We start from the raw sequence: 20,382 nt of genomic DNA on the forward strand, positions 1-20,382 counted from the left end.
AGTCCATGCAATCTGCAAGGAGTGTCTGTTTAGTGTATGGCTACCAACCCAAACACTGATGCTGCTGGGTAATCTCTCAGTGTCCCTCTCTGGCATGCCAGTAAAACCACACTGTTCAGAACCGGTGCCTAGCAACTGAGCCCAATAAAGAAACTGAAGCTGTTTTCTCATGCCATGGAAACGGAACTCACTTTTCTTCTGCATGAGTGTTAATGAAAGACGATTTCTTTTTGCTCCCAGAAGCTGAGTAGGTTCCATTTCTCTTACTGACTGCTTGGGATTACTTACAGATTAGTGGCCACTGGGATATAACAGTGTATTTGTTCTGCAAGTCCAGGCACGAGAATCCAGGCCACGCCATCTCCCAATGCTCAGGTGTGCAAGTGTTTACCAGTCAGGGGCCCATGAAAACAGAGGGCCAACTGATGAATTTAAAAAAAATTTAATCTTTTCTATATTATCCTATCCTATATCCAATCCTATATTAAATCCAAAATACAAGTTATAGGGACATGCGTGCTGAAGAACATCATAAAAATACCATTGTGGCAAAGCCATAGATAATACGGTTCCAGGTTCCCTTCTGATCCACGCCATACCTTGTGTTTAGATTTACTTTTATGGGAACCAAGTAAAAAGGAAGGTCTTGCCAGAGTCCTTCCTTCCTTCTACTTGGTTTTTGATGATTATTTTGGGTGCAGCACAGAACACTAACAAGCAAGCAAGGTATACGTTATTGCAAGTTTTGTAAAGCTTATCAAACATTTATTTCAAAAAATCAACTTTTAGTACAATGTAGAAACCTGCATTTTTTATTTGCGGTTTTTGAATTATATTGCTTTTTGTTCAGCAGCTCTCCAGTTTGGAATTTTAATGACTATCTGGTTGCTATGGTTCAATTTAACCTAGCAACCAAGCAGTGGTTTCAAAGAGAGACTGGTATATGAACAGGAGGGCATAAACAGAAAGAACAGAAAGTAATACAAAGTAACAATAACCATAAATGTGTAGCCTTACAGAGGAATATTTTTTGCCTTCAATATAAAATGAAGACCAGTTGAAAAGCTGCTAAAAATAGGCCATTCTATAACATACTTAAAGTAAAGATAAAGGTGAAGCACACTTTTAATGGCAACAATAAGCATGGCAAGATTAAAAACCCCCAGTACATAGGGGTTATTCAGAGAGAAATTATTACTGTGTTTTCCACTGGAACTATTAAGTTAATATAAACAGAGCTACCAGTGTCAGTCTCAGCTTGCTTAAAAATGTATAAAAATAATGTGATTTACAATGTTTTCTGTGACTTTACATGATCATGCCATTTATGACTTCTTTGAAATGTCAGCATGGATGATATGTTGTTCATGGTAATTGACCAAATTGTAAAACACACCTCTCTATATAAGGGCTCTGGCACACAGGGAGATTAGTCGCCAGTGACAAATCTCTCTGTTCGCGGGCGACTAATCTCCCCGGATAGTCATCCCACCGGCGAAAATGTAAATCGCCGGTGGGATGGCATACGCAGTGGCGCGATTTCAGTGAAATCACGGAAGTTGCCTTGAGCGGAAACTTCTGCAATTTTACTGAAATCGCGCCACCGTGTATGCCATCCCACCGGCGATTTACATTTTCCTGAGCCCTTAGGCAGTTCATATCTGCAGCCTGTTAGTGTACTGGCTCCAAAGGTCCCACAGGTCCAGGTTTAAAATAGGCCCTGGCACTTCTAGTACACAGAGGCCCAAACAGCCGCCCTCCCCCCCCCACAAAGCCCACTAAATAGTGACTGTCTATGGCATCTTACAGCAGCCCCTCTGGCATTTGCCAGAATCCATAGATTGTCAGTCTGGACCTGTAGGCACACAATCAGACACTACATGAGAATAAAGTGACTGAATAAAGCTTACATTGATCGAAACAAACAGAAAAAATATATTGAAAGTATCTTTATTTGTACAAAATATAAGACAATTCTACAAATCTCCTTATAAACATTATTTACATTCTTGAAGAGAAAGAAATGGCAGCCAGGTAGAAACAGGTTTGTAAAGTTGAATGCATTTGATAAAGCAATCGTCAGATCCTAAATGAGCCAAACTCCCTTTGCATAGGACCCAATGCCCTGTGTAAACTCCATGGAAATATTACACCACCAGAATAAAAAGTATCAATATTATCCCTTTGCCCCATTACATTATATAAAGGTGTTAGAGAAATAACTCGTGGTAATAGCTGTTTTTGACTAAACTGGCACCCCATTAGCCTGCTGCTTTAAAATTTAGGGCTGAATGCTTTGATTGGCCCCATGATTTCACCCTCCACATAAGTGACTGAATCAGATCAATTTCTGTCTAGTTGGTAACCTGTATAAACAAGCTCATTCGCTCATGTATGGCTGGCTTTTAGGTGACAAATGCCTCAATCTGGCTGGCCACAAGCTTCTGTATCAACTCTGCGCTTAATTAATCCTGTTGTAATAATGGGGTATTTGAAACCATAAAGCATAATTTGAGTATTAAAACAAATCTGTAAAATATAACACCCAAATGCACTTGCCTGAGAGTGGGCTGGAGATAGAAAGCCAATACATGAGCCCAGCACATGTCTTTATCTGGAATCTCATTATACCTAATCAACAGCCAATATGAGAGGACGCAGGTTTTGGATAAATTAGATTTTTGTCCAGCAGTTCTCCAGTTTGGAATTGCAGCTGGTTGTCTGGGTGCAACTTGCCATAGCAAGCAGACTGTGGTTTAATTGAGAGACTAGGATATGAATAGGATGGGGGCTGAATAGAAAGATAAATAATAATTCCTTTTTCTCAAGGGAACCCAAATTAAGCAGCATACACAGCTATGCAACACACAGTAAAAAGTATGGAAACCCATTCGGGGGTCCCAGCCCCTGGGTTAAGGATCCCTGTTAGAATTAATCTCAGAAACTTTGCCTTGTATAATTGGAAATATTCCGTAGCTAGGATCAGTAACTGTAGCAATCCAAAAGCAGGGTGACTGGAAGACTATTGTTTTCAGCTTTTTAGGGCTTTTATCTTCAAGCCTGTGAAACCTCTGCCTGGTTGCCAGGGTTTTAGAATCTATAGAAATAAGATCTATACAGCACTGTAACATCACTATTGTGTTGTCATTTTGCAGTTGAGCGAAGGCAATATTCAGAATAAACCTATCATTCTTTTCATTTTGTTCCCCACCTACAGCTTCTAGAAAGGTGTTGCTGGGCTAGTTTGCCGTTGAAGCCTTTGTGGACCCTACTGTACCAGCCAGTACTTCACAGTGCTAATTGTGTTAAGGTGTGAGGGGTAACACGTGGCCAGACCAGTAATAGTGATAACCAGAAAGACAATTCAGTACCAGATAAAAGGTAAATACAAGGCTCACCCAAAATGCCTCAGGCTGGGCTTGTTAAAAATTGGTCACTCTGAAAGGATACTGCATGCCCACAGAACTAATGGAAGCAGCTGCACAATGGAAATGGGATAATGGAAACTGTGCCTACAAATCTAAACTTAATGGAAGTCGCTGCATGCCAAAAGAACTGATAGAAGCAGAATACAAATGTTTTTCTGGGTGTAACTTCATTCTATATATTGTGCATTAGGATAACCCATTTAAGGGGAAGAAGAATAAAGCTGCATCAATAAGGCACAACTGTTATGGCAAAATGAGTAAGAAAAGGAGTATCATGTGGAACAACGTTCAATCAAAATAAATATTCAACTTCAAAAGACTGTGCAAAATATAGATATAACAAAACGTAATGCTGCCATTGCAAGTGTAACAAAGACATTTGGGAATCCATCACTGAGGTAAAACAGTCTCTGAGTGGCTGAGTGGAGACTTCAGGCAGAGAAGGCAGTGACTCTAGGCAGAGATGGCAGTAACTTGAATAGACAATACTTGAATCCCTTCAATGTTAATTAGCCATAGCCATAACGCTCAGATACATTCCGATCATTTGGTGTGAACTGGCCACTTAACTTCATCAGCAGTTTCACTACAAGGCCGGCCTGTTTGGAGTAAGAAAAAAATAATTGTAAGTCACAGAGAGCACAAATGCATTGTGTAGTGCACAAATACATATACCTGAGTTATTTACCCACTGAGCCATTCCTTCTCCATTACATTGCTATTGGTCAGTATAAGCCACAGTATCAGCAGCTCTATAACCGTGGGAGGAATCACTAGGAGACTTTCCCCGAACTGATTAGTATCCAGGACTCAAGCAAATACAATTCCCAGGAAAAAACACACAGACTCTCATACCCAGAGCTGCAGAGCTACCAGTCGCTTTCACAGGTGTAAGTACATACTGCATGTTTCTTTAGGGTACAACAATATTTACAATAAAAACCCGCCAGATATACACGCAATTATTATATGCAGGCTACAACCCCACAACTTGAACTAGCTGCTTACCTGCTTGGTGTGAACAATAAAACTCATTTTATTTCCTATACTATGGATCTGGAAACAGGTATCGGCATCTCCCAACTGCCACATGAAGCAGCCAAACTTGAGACTGATGAGCAGGGCCTGTACATAAAAGTAAGTAAAATGTCAGTCATCTGGGTGTCATATTTTTAAACATGGTCAAATGGCTATTTAAAGGGGATGTAAAGGCAAAAAAATAAAATCCCTTTTTTTGGTTCCCTACTTATAAAGAAACCTCTCTCTAATATACAGTCAGAGTGAGTAAAGCTAAGGGGGAATAGAACTGCATACAATCAGGTTCTTTCTAAAAACGGTACATATTTTTTAATGGAAGTATATTAGAGATAGATTTCTTTATAAGTAGAAAAATGGATATTATTTTTTGACATTACATCCTCTTTAATACCTGTTATGCTGTAAAGGTCCCAGCTAATTTCCAATTAACATATCAAAGCTAATTTTTAAACAACAGCTTGGCCTGTTAGGAAACTACTTTAGCACAGGGGTTTTATGTTCTATTCTACTATTACACGGTGTGGGATGAAAAAGACTGTAATAAATAGTGTACTGCCTTGTAAATTGAGTTATTATTCTATCCATATAATCACAGAAAAAATGCCGACACAGCAAGTCCATTCTCTGCAGGTATGTATTTATGAACACAAACATAAGCTGCCATGCTTCTTCAATCTTCCTGCTAATAGTCTAGACTAGGGGGCACATTAACTAATCCACGAACGTCCGAAAAGCGTCCGAATGCGTTTTTTTCATAATGATCGGTATTTTGCGACTTTTTCGCGAATTGTCGCGAATTTTTCGAGCGCTCAATACGAAAAAGTCGCGACAATTTGCCAAAGTCGTAATGGCTATGCAAAAGTCGCGACAATTCACAAAAGTCATCATGGCTATGAAAAAGTCGCGACAATTCGCGCAAGTCGTAACGGCTACGAAAAAATCACAAAAAATACGAAAAAGTCGCAAAATGTTCGTTTCCAATCCGATTTTTTCCCAATCGGGATTCGGATTTGTGGATTAGTAAATCAGCCCCTTTAATGTTAGTTCTGATTTTAACTGCAGCAGCAATTATGCCCACAAGATGGCGCTGCTGCTCTGAAGTCTACATTATCTCTGTCATATACAAGTAACCCAAATATTGGCATATTTCCATTTTTCCCACTTTATAGACATAATTTTATAAAATATGATTTGTCATTAGAATTCATGCAGCCATATCATTGGCTGCCGCTAGTTACCAACATCTGTCCCTGCTGAAATGTGTACAGCATGGCACAGGATGGCTGCTGGTAGGATGGGATCAAAAATGTGTAAAAATAGTAATATGACTACAAAACCTACAAATATTCTTTGATGAAATCTACTACATGCAGCATTTTTATCTTATGGTTGTTTGCCCTTTAATTCTTTCCTTGTCAGTTGCACCTAAAGCAACCAAACAAACTGGGAAGGTAAGTGTCATGACATACTGTCTAAGATAGCACATTATATACAGCATCTGTAATGATTCTAGGGCACAATTGCATAATGTGTGCCCCCTGTAGGCAGGTCCCTCTTTTTTACCTTGGTTTCTAAATTCAGTAGATGCAGTCCCTTAATGTTGACTCCGACATAGACTCGAATGACTTTGTGGCTGCTGGAACTCCCTTTGGTATAGATCTGTCCGGTGAAGAATGCTGCTCCATATGTGGGGATATCCCAGCAATTCTGAAGGAACATGCGCTGCAGATGGTGCATCTCCTTGCTAATGCCCTCACTCGTACTCAGACTCTAAACAGAAACAACACACAATTTACTGTACAGAGTGCGCTCACTTGCATGGCCCTCAGCTCCATGTTTGCTTTATGCCGGTTGTACAACAGAAACATCATGGCCTATGGAAGTGCTTACAAATAGGGCATTATTATTATTATATGCCCAACCATTCAGCTCTTGGCCATTAAATGATATTGATCCTTCCTGCTCTCTGTACACAATGCACGTATCATGGGGTTATTAATAAACATCTGCACTATATACACTGGATTCCCTTCACCAGTTATTTTGCTCTGTGCTTCCATACAGGGTTGGTTTGGTCAGAGGTATCCCTGGGATACAAGTTCATGGCCAAAAAACTGTTATTAGTTTTAATTGCATTAATATTCATGAATATGATGTTTAAAGATAACTCACTGGCAAGGTGGCTGTATCTTATAAATCAGGTTAAAAATCCAGTATAAAATGTAGCAAAGGCATGATTAATGCCAGTGACTGTATAGTACAGGGAAATTGTATCACCAGCACATGTGAGCTTAATAGTTAGACCTGAAGCTTGAAGGAGCATATTTGCTTACTTAGACACTGTGCAATTTTAAGCATAATCAATTCTTTTTCCTACAATGTGCCATTTTTTCCCAGACAGCCTATTTTCTTGGCACAATTGCACTGTGCCTACCTCATCAGCACCCAATTTGCCAAAATAAACACAACTGTGCTTCACTGCAGATTAGCTGCTGATTATTTTCTAAGTCTGTCTGGCCTGACAGCGCTGCATTAGAGTCAGATATTTACACTAGAGTCAGATATTTTAAATATGGTGCAGAGGGCAGCAGTGCCTCAGATGCAGCAATTGATCCCTAATCACTCTGTCCCCCTACCCTTAAAGTGAAAGCACTGTGTTCAGACACAATGTTATGCGCTGCTGAGAGCATAGCTTTACCATGTAATACATCCCTCCTGATGCAAGCAGAAAAGTTGCTATAGCTTTTTAGAAGTTTAGTAAATCTCTCATTCAACACCCCTGGTAAAACTACTCCCCTGTGACTTCTAATATCCTTATAATTTACAAAAGTAGAATAATTGATTATTACACACAAACACACACAGTTTACATTACTGGGACTTGTGAAGAACAGACATTACCAAATGCACATACCTTGTACTCGTGCAGAATGCGATTGGTCCAGTGAGGTGCCTTACTCTTCACTTTAGTAATTGGTACAATGGATTTTAGATTTTCTTCACTGAAAAGTTACAATACAGTTACAATGAGGACCAATCAAAGGCCCCTCTCAGACAACACAGTAATATAAGATGAACTCACTTCAGGAAGCCCTGTTTGTGTTTCTTGCTTTCATAGTTGCCATAGACTATCTGTAGGAGAAGGCTGGCCAACGTGATGAGCTTGGCATCAGGCGCCGGGTAGAAACCCTTTAAAAGGTTGTATCTTGCTTCATCAAACAGAATGAGTATCGCCAGTGGCTCTTCTATCTTTTTTCCCCAAAAAAGATACAGTAATGGTAGGATTAATATGCTTTAGACCAAAGAACTCCATTCTCACATCCAGAAACAAATCAAGACATCATAGAGTTTTAAGCCTGCAGAGTTACCATATTGCTATACACAGCTTGTTAGAATCACACATTCATAAAGGAAAAGTCCCCCTTAAATGTAACCTTTAAGGTTAAATCTGCTCATAAGGTCTGCTGTTTGGTTGCTAGGGCATATTCACCTTAGAAACCAGGCAGCAGCTTAAAGCTCAGAATAAAAGATAAGCAAGGGTAAAAAAACATTGATGCCTTAGTCAGTGATTATGACAACAAACTAGGAAGGCTAATAAATCAAAAGCAATACAAAATAAATAATGTCCAACTGACAGATGCTAAGAATAAGTGCATATTCACATGTAATATAAAGGTGAACATTCTTTTAATTACTTTCTGAGAGAGTTATTATATTCCTTATTCCCAGTTTTGGAATTCAGCTCTTTAGAGAACAGATTGTATTACCTTCTTCTCAACATCTAGCGGCAGCTTCACATCCCTCCTTAGAAAGAGCTGTGGGGTCTCCCTTTGGGGTTCCAGGTTTGTCAGCTCTGAAACAATCTCTGCCCAGTCTCTAATGTGCTGCAAAGGTTTGTGAAAAGGCTTCAACTGGAGATCTTAGGAAGAGAAAATGTGCAAGTAAGTGAAAACCCAGAAAGCATTTTCCTTTACACAACTGTTTTACATCTGATTATAATACAAAAAGGTAGCTGTCTGCCTTTAGATTAAAGGGATTTACACAGTGGATATCTAGCAGCAATAACACACTGCGAGGACTGGTTTAAATTGGATAGAATGAGAGGGAACATCAACAGAAAGCTCACATTGGGTCTCCTTAGGCTACTGAACCTATGAGCTTGTCAGTGACAGACACCCTAAGCAACCAATCACTGTAAGCCTGACACAGCATTGCAAAGCTGCTAATGAACTTTGCCCTGCCCAAAAGAAACAGCAATCTCATTTGCTCCTAATTTGAACTAATTTGCTCCTAAATGAACAAAAGTGAGCAAGTGCTTAAAGGGGTTGTTCACCTTTAAGTTAACTTTTAGTATTTTATAAAATGTCCTATACCTAGCAACTTTTCATTTGGTCTTCATTTTTTTATGAATTATTTGCATTCCTCTTCTGACTCTTTTCAGCATTTAAAAAAGGGGTCACTGACTCCAGCAGCCAAAAACTATTGCTTTGAGGCTACAATTTCATTGTAATTGTAACTTTGTATTACTTATCTTCTATTCAGCCCCTCTCCTTTTCATAGTCCACTTTCTAATTTAATCCACTGTCTGGTTGCTATGGTAATTTGGACCCTAGCAACCATATAGCTACTAAAATTTCAAACTGGAGAGTTTCTAAATAGAAAGCTAAATAATTTAAAAAAACACAAATAATAATAAATAAAGACCATTTGCAAGCTGTCTCAGAATAGCACTCTCTACAACAAGGATCCCCAACCTTTTTTATGCCTGAGCCACACTCAGATGCAAAAAGTGTTGAAAAAAAGTTCTCTGGGGATTCCAAATAAGGGCTGTGATTGGCTATTTAGTAGCCCAATGAGGACTGCTGGCCTGCAGGAGGCTCTGCTTAGAGGTGGTACACAATATGTAGCTCATGAGCTACAGGCTGGGGATCACTGCTCTACAACATACTTAAAGTTAATATAAAGGTGAAGATAATTTAACGTTAAAGGTAGTTTAAAGGTGAACAAACCCTTTAAAGGCGCAGTTAGCTGTTGACTGTTAGCTTCCAGCTAACAGATCCCATAGTGGTACATGAAAAATATATTCTATATATATATATAGCTCCTTACTGATATTTTCAGAACAGATCCATATTGTAAAGTACTGCTGTGTCTCTTGAGAAAGCCGCATCCCCTCCATAATCTGCTGTACTGTGTTGTTATTCCCGTGCTTCAGTTCCACAGAGCGGTATGACCCGTCCATTCTATAGATACGCACTTTTTCATACTGATGTAAAGACATGAAAAAATGAGACAGATACCAAGTGTGATTCTTGAGGTGCAAGCAAAGTTTTGGGTTATTGCTGAATCGTGCCCAATGGGGCACAACACAAAAAGAACAAATAACAAAGAACATACAGGCTTATTAACTGCATCCTTTAGAAGTGTGACTGTCTCTTCCCACTTGTTCTGCTTATTCTCTTCACAGATGTCTAGTGGTGAGCGTCCTTGTTGGTCAGAAATATGCTGTGAAAACACAGTGAACAGGAAAGTGTTAAGGCCAAAACAGCCCTGCTATACAGGTACTATGAGCTGGGTTACATTATCAATTCCCTGCCAGGCCTAAACTGCAGCGAATCTATTCTGCACTATCATTATCTCAGACATGACCTTCAAACGGTCTAATGCATTGACCGGGAATTCAATATAATGTGCTCTGCAATCGTTTAGCTGAATGAGTTGCTGCAGAGATCATTTGCAGATATGATACAATGTCAATGCTGTTCCTGCATTCTAGGAACACAAATATGACATTATAAAAATACAGTGTTTATAGTACACTTCCATTACAGGTAGAATCACCTGCCAAACTGGACCTCCGATTCTAAAATATGAGCATTTTTTCTATCCAGTATGAGTACTTGTGCCTATATATTATACTGTTTTCAGACCCACTGGTGTTAAGTATGAGAGATCTTTTAAACCTACGTAATTCTTGAGAGACTGAGAACGGATTTGTACAAATGTGTGGAGGGAAAAAAAGAGACTGATACCGAGAGAAATGGCAAGACACCAGGCTATGCTACCAATGAGCTCCATTATGACAGGTGCTCTCCTTTTGTACAACAGAATTATTTGTTCTTTTTAAATAGCAGGGGAACTGGGCCCCCAACAGCTTGCATACCATCACTGTGAGCCAATTATTTGGCCACCAGGGCAATCGATCAGATCAGCCTTATATGGCCCTTTTAAGGTAGGAATATTGGGAAAAGATCTAATCGTTTGGCAACCTCACCAAAGAAGTGGATCTTTAGCTTTAGCCTAAATGTTAGTATCCCCCAAGACAAAGCAAGATCACCAGAAAGGCTTAATCGACATTTACAGTACTTTTTGCATTCTGGAGATGTCACTAAAGTTGGCTATACACATTGCAATCCGCTTGTTTGGCAAGATCTGCGAATGAGCGGATCTTCTCTTGATGTCCACCTAAGGTGGCTGATATTGGGCTAACTCGATCGAATTAAAACTTATAGGTCTGGGTGTAAATCTATTTGTAGACAAATATTGTCACAAAAGGGGATTTGGTGCTCTTTTCTCCAAAATCCACTAGACTTCCACTGTACAGGTTTTGCTATGTCAGTATCCTACAAATTCACTGGCCAAACATTACCATTCAAGCATCCTGCAAACTGCTCAGAGGCTACTATTTCAGCATCTATCGTAACCCCTGGATAGAGGCTACTGAGAAGCTACAGGTTAGCTGGATATATTGCTAATGTGTCAGAACACAAACTTACCCGGTCTGTCTCTGAATGGGTGAGGAGGATCTGTACAATTTCGGCATGTCCTCCACCAGCAGCAAAATGAAGGGGGGAGCTTAGTTGTCCATTCAACAGGTTAGGGTTGCATTTTCCTTTCTCTAGCAACATGCTTGTTGCTTCCACTTTGCCATACCTGGTACAAAAAGTAGAGAATATGCACTCCTTGCTCCTGTCATATGCCAACTCATGTGAACACATTGCCTTGGCCCCTAAGGAAGTTATATTGGATGATGGAACATGTTGCATTTCAGTGATGAGTGTTTTATAAGCAGAATGTTTACTTTACTTAATTGCATTCAGTTAATACATTTATGTAACTGCTTCACACTTTTTTTTGCTTGTTTTCTAGATGTTTTATGGTTAAACTTATAAGTGAGGTGGCATGGCATCATTATTTGGGATGTTTTCTATAAACTGCTATTTGTGGATTTGATTGATTCACACAAGCTTTTTATAATATTTACTAAACTTTACTTTATAAACCTTAACTTACTGATTAAGCCTAAAGTGCCCCCTCTTACTGTGTCGATGAATAGTTACCCGGGACTGCATGAGGAGCTCTTTACAGTGATCTAAGGCAGTGCTAACAGCATTATGGGAAAATACCATAAACAAACATAAGTACAGGAGCAAGTGCTTTCCCAGCTCACAACACTAACCTGAAAAGGTAAGATACTGGTCTAGCAGTATGGAAAGGTAACAATTATTTATAATAGCTCTGTCTGTATCACTGAAATCAGTTAAAACACTGCTCTCTGAAGTTGTTTCACTAAAGAGAATCTCACCTCAACATGATGTGTAAAAAATGGCTTTCAATTACATTTAGTGATTTCCACTCATGCTATGTCTGTGCATATAAAGAGAAATAAGGAACTCACCAACATGCATAGTGGATTGGTGCCCACTGGTCATTGTCCAGCTGGTTGACTGAAAAGCCCTCATCCAAGAGCCGGCTGAGGAGGGTAGTGTCTCCTTCACAAGCGCTGCGGTGCAGAGGGAAGTCATCCACCCACTGACGCTCTCTAACGTACAGAAGGAAAAACTACGTTAAGGCAAATTAGTTACAGAAAACTAAAGTCCAAAATGAATCTGTCTAGAAATGTTGTATTTTATATACTGAGTTTATTGTATCAGGCCAAAGGTTCAGTGGGCCTATATCACTAATGAGCTATGCCATCAAAGTTCTCCACAGGAGCTTGCCAACTTGGATCTTGTCAGGCCATCTTTTGTGTGCCCATGGCACCACACCTGCTTACTATGCTGTGGGCTACTGTAGCGAAACTAAGCTTAGAGGTCATTGGAAATCATGAAGAAGGAAATAAGGTTAGTCAAAGATGATGTTACAGGGCTGATTATTACATTCTAATGCAGGACGCCCTGGTTTCTGGGCTGCCATGTAATACAAATCTGAATTATTTACTAATTAGCCTTTTATATTGTTTATATACAATAAATTGTCCATCAGTCCCTAACTTCAGGCAACTAATAGTACCTAGAGCATGTGGTGCGTATCCGCAGAAAAGAAGATGGGGAGCTACTAGGGGCAACTGCTTAGTAGCAGATTGGTAGCTTTGGGATGGTATAGAAGCCCAAAATAAGTTGATAGCATTCCCTTTTCTTGGTAATGATCTATTATAAGTGAAAAGCAGAGTTGAAACAAAAGACACTCATGTGAGAAGTAAAAGGTGCCGATTTACTAACATATGTGCTAAATTGCACTGTTGCAGTTACATGTAGCAACCAATCAGCTCTTTGCATTCATTCACTAATTCTGAGTAGTCTGATCAAAATGAATTGCTCATTGGTAGCAAATAGTAATTGCATTGGTTCTATATTGCACCTATAAAAGTAATTAGTATATTAAACAGGTAGCGGAAATGCGGTAATATTAACGCAATAAAATGTCATATCTTTCGGAGCGGTAGTTTTTTAACAGATGAACAGAACAGACAGGGTAAACAAACACTGAAATAAATGCATATAAATAGACACAGGTATAAAGATCAAGTGCCACCTGTTCAGAGGGACAGGAAGAATCAACATACTTGTCTTCCATGACACTACTCATGCTTCTTTGCCATTTTTCTCTCTTTGGGATCTGTATCTTCGAATAATCAGGTGCTCCTAGTCCAAAGTATGGATTGATCACCACTTTATCAACCTAAGAAGAGACACCAAACAGAATAATACTAAAACTGGTAAAGTTCACTAAGATTGATACAAGTTCAGAATTTAGTCTTCTTCTGACAAATGTTCATGTATAATTCATATGTTTAAACACAATGACCTAAAACTAACTTTCAGATTGAAATTGTAGGATAAAGTACTAAAAATAACAAATTGGAGGATGCTCTAAACATAAAATAATTGGTCGACAACAATGTACGAAGGTGACGTCCCATAAATGCATTGTAGGTCACACAAGGATATTGTCTATGCACAATAAATGCACAGATTTTATCGTTATCCGGCCAAAATTTTCTAACCTGTCTGATCGCCTGCTTGACCAGTCACCATTGTACAAAAAGCCAGGTATGCATGTGTCTCAAGGCATTTCTCCTTTTAGCAAAAAGCAGGGCTCTGCTGAACACTGTAAAGTCTCAGAGCAGAGATGCAGAGATGACAGCAGGAGCTCTGCAGCACAGCAGAGATAAAAGCACACTATACATATTTAAGATCTTCCCTAAGGAAGTTCAGTCAGGCAGGTGGGTCTTTATTAAGCATAGAAAGGGGTTTTTACTCAGGTTGTGACAAGCTCAGTCTCTACACTGCAAAGAGAGATTTATGGTTTTTTTGCATCCAAACTATAACTCAGCTGGGCTATTAACAGTTCAGGTTTTAACATCATCAAAGTTTAAGCAGCCACACGGCATGTAACTAGCAGATGGATTTACTGGCCATGAGACAGCAAAATTATTACAGTGTGGAGCATGCCTCCCCTTCTACAGGTATCAGCAATCATGGAAATTCTCTCAATCAAACCCTCCGCTTTGCATTAGTATTACCATAGTATTACCCTGTTAGTATACTGAAGATCTGATCCAAACAGAGGGTTGTAGATACACATGTCGGCCTTCTCTAAAGCCATCATTTTGCTTTTTATCTCTAGAGCAGTGTATCCCATGTGCAGAGAGTTCTCAGACTGGCCAGCTTCAGTGGCATAGGCCGGGTTTGTAATGTTGGTCTTTATTCTCTCTAAGGGTGATGGTCTGAAGAGTGCTGAAATAGCGTGGGACTGAGCGTGCTGTTCATCCAGCCATCTGTTGGGAAGAGAATACCATAAAGGAGAATGCAATGAGCAAATGTTCTTAATGCCTCCTTAACAGTAACAGGTTTATAACAAAATGCATGCAGGTATTGCTGGTTCATCTTAAATGATAGACTCATTTTAGAATTCAATTAGGAGCTCAGCATCCCAATATCAAGCTAGAGAGACATTCAGGGGATATAGTATCTCCAGGGCTGGTTTTAGGATATGGAATTTGCCCTTGGCACCCAGCATCTAGCAGGCCATAAATAAATATGGGGAACTAGCTGCCAGTGACATGTAACTCATTCTACAGAATGCAACAGCTTTGCAATGTTTTATTCAGAATTGTGGGCACACAGGAAGTTCCGTCCATCACAATTGTGCAAAATGCTTCAAAGCTTCACAGTGGCGTTGAACATTTTCACAAACTGAGTGCCACAAACTGTGGCTAACATTTACAGAAAGGGGACTGTGTCACTTCTGCTAACTGGTGGTTCAACAGCATTTGTATATTATTCTTTTGGCGCAAACTATTGACACAACCCACTGTGGGAACCCTGTAAGCACTGTGGCAGTAGCTTCAGAGTTCCCAAGTGTCAGTAGGTGTACTTGAAGAGCAGACTGGGAGGGCACACTGGATTTATAGTGTTTGCCTCCATTTGAACTCATCCACCCTTGCCAAAAATTACCCTTTCAATCTGCAAATTTACTAAGAATCTCCAACGGTCTCTCTGGAATTCTTTTTACATATATGTAATGTTAAAATCAGGTTTGAAACTGATCGGCAGCTACGACGCAGTGGAAACAAAAATTGGCTGTTATTTTTGTTATTTGTCTTTGAATACCAGCATTTTAAAGCAAAAATAAGCACATAAAACATACTTATCCAGAGCAATTAGCATCCGTGCTGTGACAGTGGAGAAATGAGTGCTGGATTCACTGCACACTCTCATAATATCCTGGAAACAGTAGAAGACTGGGCTGCCGGTGTTGTATGAATTCTTTGCATTCTCTAAAACAGAAGGAAAAAAATGAATTATTTGCAAGGATTCCAAAGGGGTTTTGTCATTGAGCCAACGGCTAAAGATCTAACCGGCCCAACAAGCTCACACTCAGCCAAATATCACTCTTGGTACATAAACAAGTCTGTCCAAATTATAATACTCAGCTGATCAATAAAGAATGCTAAAAACATTAAATATTATATATTTACCAGAGTAAAGCATGGTGGTTCATGCTTAAAATGTATTCTTCCAACTCATATAAAGAAACAACATTGTACTTAAAGAAGAGCAAACTGAGCATGTTCAGTGCCACTGACATTCCAAAGCTGACCTAATGATCCCAAGATTGTAAACTGCTGTTGACAACTTTGAAGGCATAGGGTAGTACTGTCTTAAGACATCTAATCCTGTAGGTTAAGGTCCCCATACACGGGCAGATTCTAGCTGCCGATATCGGTCCCTTAGACCGATTGGGCAGCTAATTGGCCCATGTATGGGCACTACCGACCGATATTTGGCCTGAAATCGGCCAGATCTCGATCAGGAAGGTTAAAAAATCTAGTCGGATCGGACCAAATTTTCCTATACCCGTCGTTATAATTCAATCATTTGGCCCCCGGGCCAAACTATCAAATAAGCCTGTATTCTCCCTATATCGCCCACCGTAGCGGATCGGCCCGTGTATAGAGACCTTTAGTATAGTAGCCTGTAGGCTAGTATAGTAGGTTGGTATATAGTTTAATATATATAACACATAATTTCTAGCCATATTCTTTTTTTAGGCTTTAGTTCTTTTGACCTTTACCATCTGTGCAACAAATCCTACTTGGTCTTGGAATGCTGCAGAGGATTCTTGGCCTTTATATTATGCACTAACCCACTGCACAATTATTCAGAATATAATAGTATTTTGCAGATAAATAGTAATAAAGGGCATAACTGACCTTTGACAGCAGTAGGTACAAGAAACAGAGTGGCTTCTCTGCCAGTTCTTTCTCCATCAAGTGTAAACTTTTTCATGCGTACAACTCTTTTTCCTACAAGGAAAAAACAACATCAAGGCATTAATATTTGTCAGAGCCCTGCCATAGGCTGTAGTGATTTTCCCTTTGGTTCTCCCATGAGAAACTCTGAATGAGAGACCAGTTCAGTTCAACCACAATCCATAAAATGGGCAAAGAGTACCAGTTGCTAGGGGGTGTGGAATTCTAGCAAGGAGACATTAACAAACCACTATTGCTTAAGGGGTATGACCAATTTGATGACCAAAATAGAAATATGATAGTGATCCAAAAGAAATTGGTTTATTTGCTTTCCAAACATGCCACTGCAGCACATACTGAATAAAGGCTCTAGATGCAAACAAGGACACAGGCTATGAGAAATTAAAATGGTCCAGAACTTAAAGGAACAGTAACACCAAAAAATGAAAGAGCTTTAAAGTAATAAAAATATAACGCACTGTTGCCCTGCGCTGGTAAAACTGGTGTGTTTGCTACAGTAACCCTACTATAATTGCTGTGTAGCCACGGGGGCAGCCATTCAAGCTGGAAAAAAGGAGAAAAGGCACAGGTTACATAGCAGATAACAGATAAGTTCTGAAGAATACAATAGTGTTTTATCTGTTATCTGCTATGTACCTGTGCCTTAGAGAGTTACTTTAATTGAATATATCAAAATAAAGCATTGCTGATCCATAATATAACTATGATTTAACACTTTGCTGCTTACAGATGTCTGGCTTAAGCAGATATCCAATAATAATGGCAATAATTCTGCCTATCATGCTAATGCTATCATACTCACCTTTAACCCCTTGGTTTGAAGGAGAAACGAGTTTGGTGGACTCTAAAACATAGTCCAGAATTTCCTGAGCTGTATCTTTTTCCCCTTGAAGTTTCGTCTCCAACAAAACCTTTTTTCTCTTTTTCTTCTGCCCTTCAACTGGTACCTCGATCATTAAAATCTATGGTGGATTAAACATGAGATTACCTTAGGCCTATAAATTCCCCCATTTCATATTATTAGGATAAAGCATACCCATTTCGCTAGCATGGATTGACTTATATCGATCTTCTCTAGGCTACAGTGCTGTAGATGCACACAATAAAATCCCCAGTCAGATAAAAAACAATTGATCATGCAGTGTTTCTTGTATGGCTATTATTCCTGTCCTATAACCAGAGTCCTTTCTCCTCATTACAATATGCATGTAGGCACAAATAAAACCTCCATGATTTGATGACATCTGTCTTTAAAATATTATACTAGGCCTTTATGGGTTGCAGTCTTACTGAGCAGTCACATATTAGCGTACAGCTATGGAATCTCTCATCCACAAACCTATTATCCAGAAAGCAATGAATTACAGAAAGGCCATCTTCCACAGTCCATTTAATCGATAATTTTAAAAATGATTTCCTTTCTGTACATAATAATAAAACAGTACTTTATAATTGATCCCATATAGGTTGCCAGGCATGGGCCAATAAAAGCGGCTGAGCCGGCAGCTTATTGGCCCGTGCATAGGGCCCTCAGATGGCCATAACCAACCGAACTCTGGCTGATAATCGGCCAGATGTCGATCAAGGTTTAAAAATCCCATCAAGGCAAGGAGTGCATCAGTTTGTTGATGAGGTCCTTATCCCAATGGGCTGCATAAGTCAATGTGATACAATTATTTGGCCTGAGAACCAAACTGTCAGACCAATCCTTAAAGGACAATGAAAGGTTAATATAAATTAAAAGTAAGTCTAAAGGCATTCTTTTTAAGTACTTACTGCATATCTAAATTCCCAGATCCCTGCTTGCTTCTCTGAGATATGGTGCTGGCAGCCTACAGCAGTGTGAAGCCTACAGTGACATCACTGAAATCTCTCTCCCCTTCCTGTAGGCGCCAGCGGCAGCCTTCCTATTCTCTGAGCGATCCTGTCTCCTGTTCTGAGCTACACATGCCCACCAGCCAATCAGAAGCGGAAGGGAATGAAACACATGTGCAGTATGAAGCAAGGAGGGAAAGGAAGGGAGAATACCTTTTTAGAGATGGCTGCCTGTTCTAGAAAATGTGAAGTAAGTGTGACTGAGTAAATATTTGATTAGGTGAGCCAAAAGTGTGGCATTTTTACTAAACAATAGGAGGACTATTGGGCAGTATGCTTTTTAAGATTTGACTTGCATTCTCCTTTAAGGTGGACATATTGGGGAAAGATGTGCTCATTTGATGACCCAGCCAAACAAGCAGATCTTTCAGTGTATGATCAGGTAAAGATATAGTTAATTTTTATAGAAGGCAAAACAATCTTATTGGATTTAATCTGTAAATTATTTTTTAGCAGACTTAAGGTATGGAGATCCAAATTACAGAAATATCCCTTATCTGCAAAACTCCAGGTCCCATACCTGTTGCAGGTAGATTAAAGATGTTATAAGCACTACAGAGTGGACTCTATATAATATAGGAGCTGTATAAAGAGGGGCCTTGATTTGGAATGTGAGATTACATATTTTCACCAGAGTTAGGTACAAACATCTCACTTTTTGCAACAATTTTGTATTTAATATTTTATACATGGTCTTTGGGTGCTGGTCAACACTACAGAATGGGTTAGACCGACAACTGGCAATTTCTTTCTTTCTTTTTTAAAAGAAAAATGAATCTCTTAATCAGTGGTCAAGTTACAGTTCAGGGCAGTGGTTGGGATGGAGGTGATCAGAGGCTGCACAGCTTTCCCAGGTAGGTCACAGCCAGTGCTTATGAAGTACTGTGTCAGATAGATACATGCTGTGTGGGTGAAAAATCTCTTTCAACTGTGATTCTAAATATGTCAGTGCCTAGAAAGCAATATCCCCAAACTGAACAATCACAGTATTTGGCAACATATAATTATTCCTATCTGAAAGCTAAATATTACTTTACTTACTGAATTCACAAAGATTCATATATGAAATATTTATTCCTATGAAATGAATCTCTAGCAGAGTAAACTAAAAACTAGATTTCTCTGTTCAGATTGGCCCGCAATAGAACTCTGTACGCTTCCTATAATATTTTATAAGTCTAGGCATTCCCTAAAATGAAAAGCTGTGGTGTTCTTACTTCATACAATTTAGCTCGATACTCCCGAGAATTAAGACTTCCTGCGTTCTTTGGTCTGATCACAGCGACATAAACATCTTCAGTGTCAGTGGGGCTGCCCATGGTACCGTAGTTTGATTCTGCTTAGTACACTCTGCTTGAAAATCAGCTGAGGCAGGCCTGTTCAAATGGAAAAATAAAGTTACAATACATTACAAATATTCTCCATCTTAGCAGCTACAACTGCTAAGGCCATTACAAAGCCCTATAGAGATGCCCACAGATTCAGTCTTCTGCATGTGAATATTTGAGCCTGTGTAAGGTTAGAATGCAAGCTCCCGTGTGATCCATTATCGTTAACCCATTATCGGAAATCCATATCCTATAGGCTCTATTTTAATACAATAATTAAATTGTTTTCCTTTTTCTCTGTAATAATAATCTGACTAGATTTTTAAACCTGCCTGACCTGCCCGATATCAGTCGGGCAGTCCTGTCGGTAATGCCCATACATGGGCCGATTAGCTGCGATTAGATTGGCAGCTAGAATCGGCCCGTTTATGGGGACCTTTATATAGACAAACCCAGATCCAAATTATAGAGAGATTTTTAACAAAGAGTAGATAAACACATTTTTAGTTTGTGGTATTTGCCCTGAGTATTTAGCACAATAATGAATGCCTAGGTCAGGTTTGATAGGAACTTAAAGCAAAGCATTTCCTGGAAAAAATACGCCAATCTGTTGCATATGGTTTTATAGAGTTATTTTAAGATTGTCAATACAGAT

The 20,382-nt window shown here is 39.3% G+C and overlaps 1 protein-coding gene across 1 annotated transcript in view; it reads right to left on the reverse strand.

Annotated features, from left to right (window-relative positions):
- Positions 1 to 1,934: 1,934 nt before the first annotated feature.
- krit1 (KRIT1, ankyrin repeat containing) overlaps positions 1,935 to 20,382 on the reverse strand; it is a 28,427-nt gene continuing 9,979 nt past the window's right edge. Inside the window, 16 exon segments of the mRNA NM_001127967.1 lie at positions 1,935 to 4,027; positions 4,437 to 4,553; positions 6,030 to 6,236; positions 7,381 to 7,468; positions 7,549 to 7,715; positions 8,234 to 8,385; positions 9,576 to 9,732; positions 9,864 to 9,971; positions 11,243 to 11,399; positions 12,145 to 12,288; positions 13,312 to 13,427; positions 14,283 to 14,526; positions 15,399 to 15,528; positions 16,465 to 16,557; positions 17,327 to 17,486; positions 19,617 to 19,775. Coding sequence (NP_001121439.1) covers positions 3,938 to 4,027; positions 4,437 to 4,553; positions 6,030 to 6,236; positions 7,381 to 7,468; positions 7,549 to 7,715; positions 8,234 to 8,385; positions 9,576 to 9,732; positions 9,864 to 9,971; positions 11,243 to 11,399; positions 12,145 to 12,288; positions 13,312 to 13,427; positions 14,283 to 14,526; positions 15,399 to 15,528; positions 16,465 to 16,557; positions 17,327 to 17,486; positions 19,617 to 19,718 — 2,232 coding nt within the window. The 5' untranslated portion in view covers positions 19,719 to 19,775 and the 3' untranslated portion in view covers positions 1,935 to 3,937.

This window comes from Xenopus tropicalis, chromosome 6 (assembly GCF_000004195.4).
Source record: "Xenopus tropicalis strain Nigerian chromosome 6, UCB_Xtro_10.0, whole genome shotgun sequence".
Classification (NCBI taxonomy): domain Eukaryota; kingdom Metazoa; phylum Chordata; class Amphibia; order Anura; family Pipidae; genus Xenopus; species Xenopus tropicalis.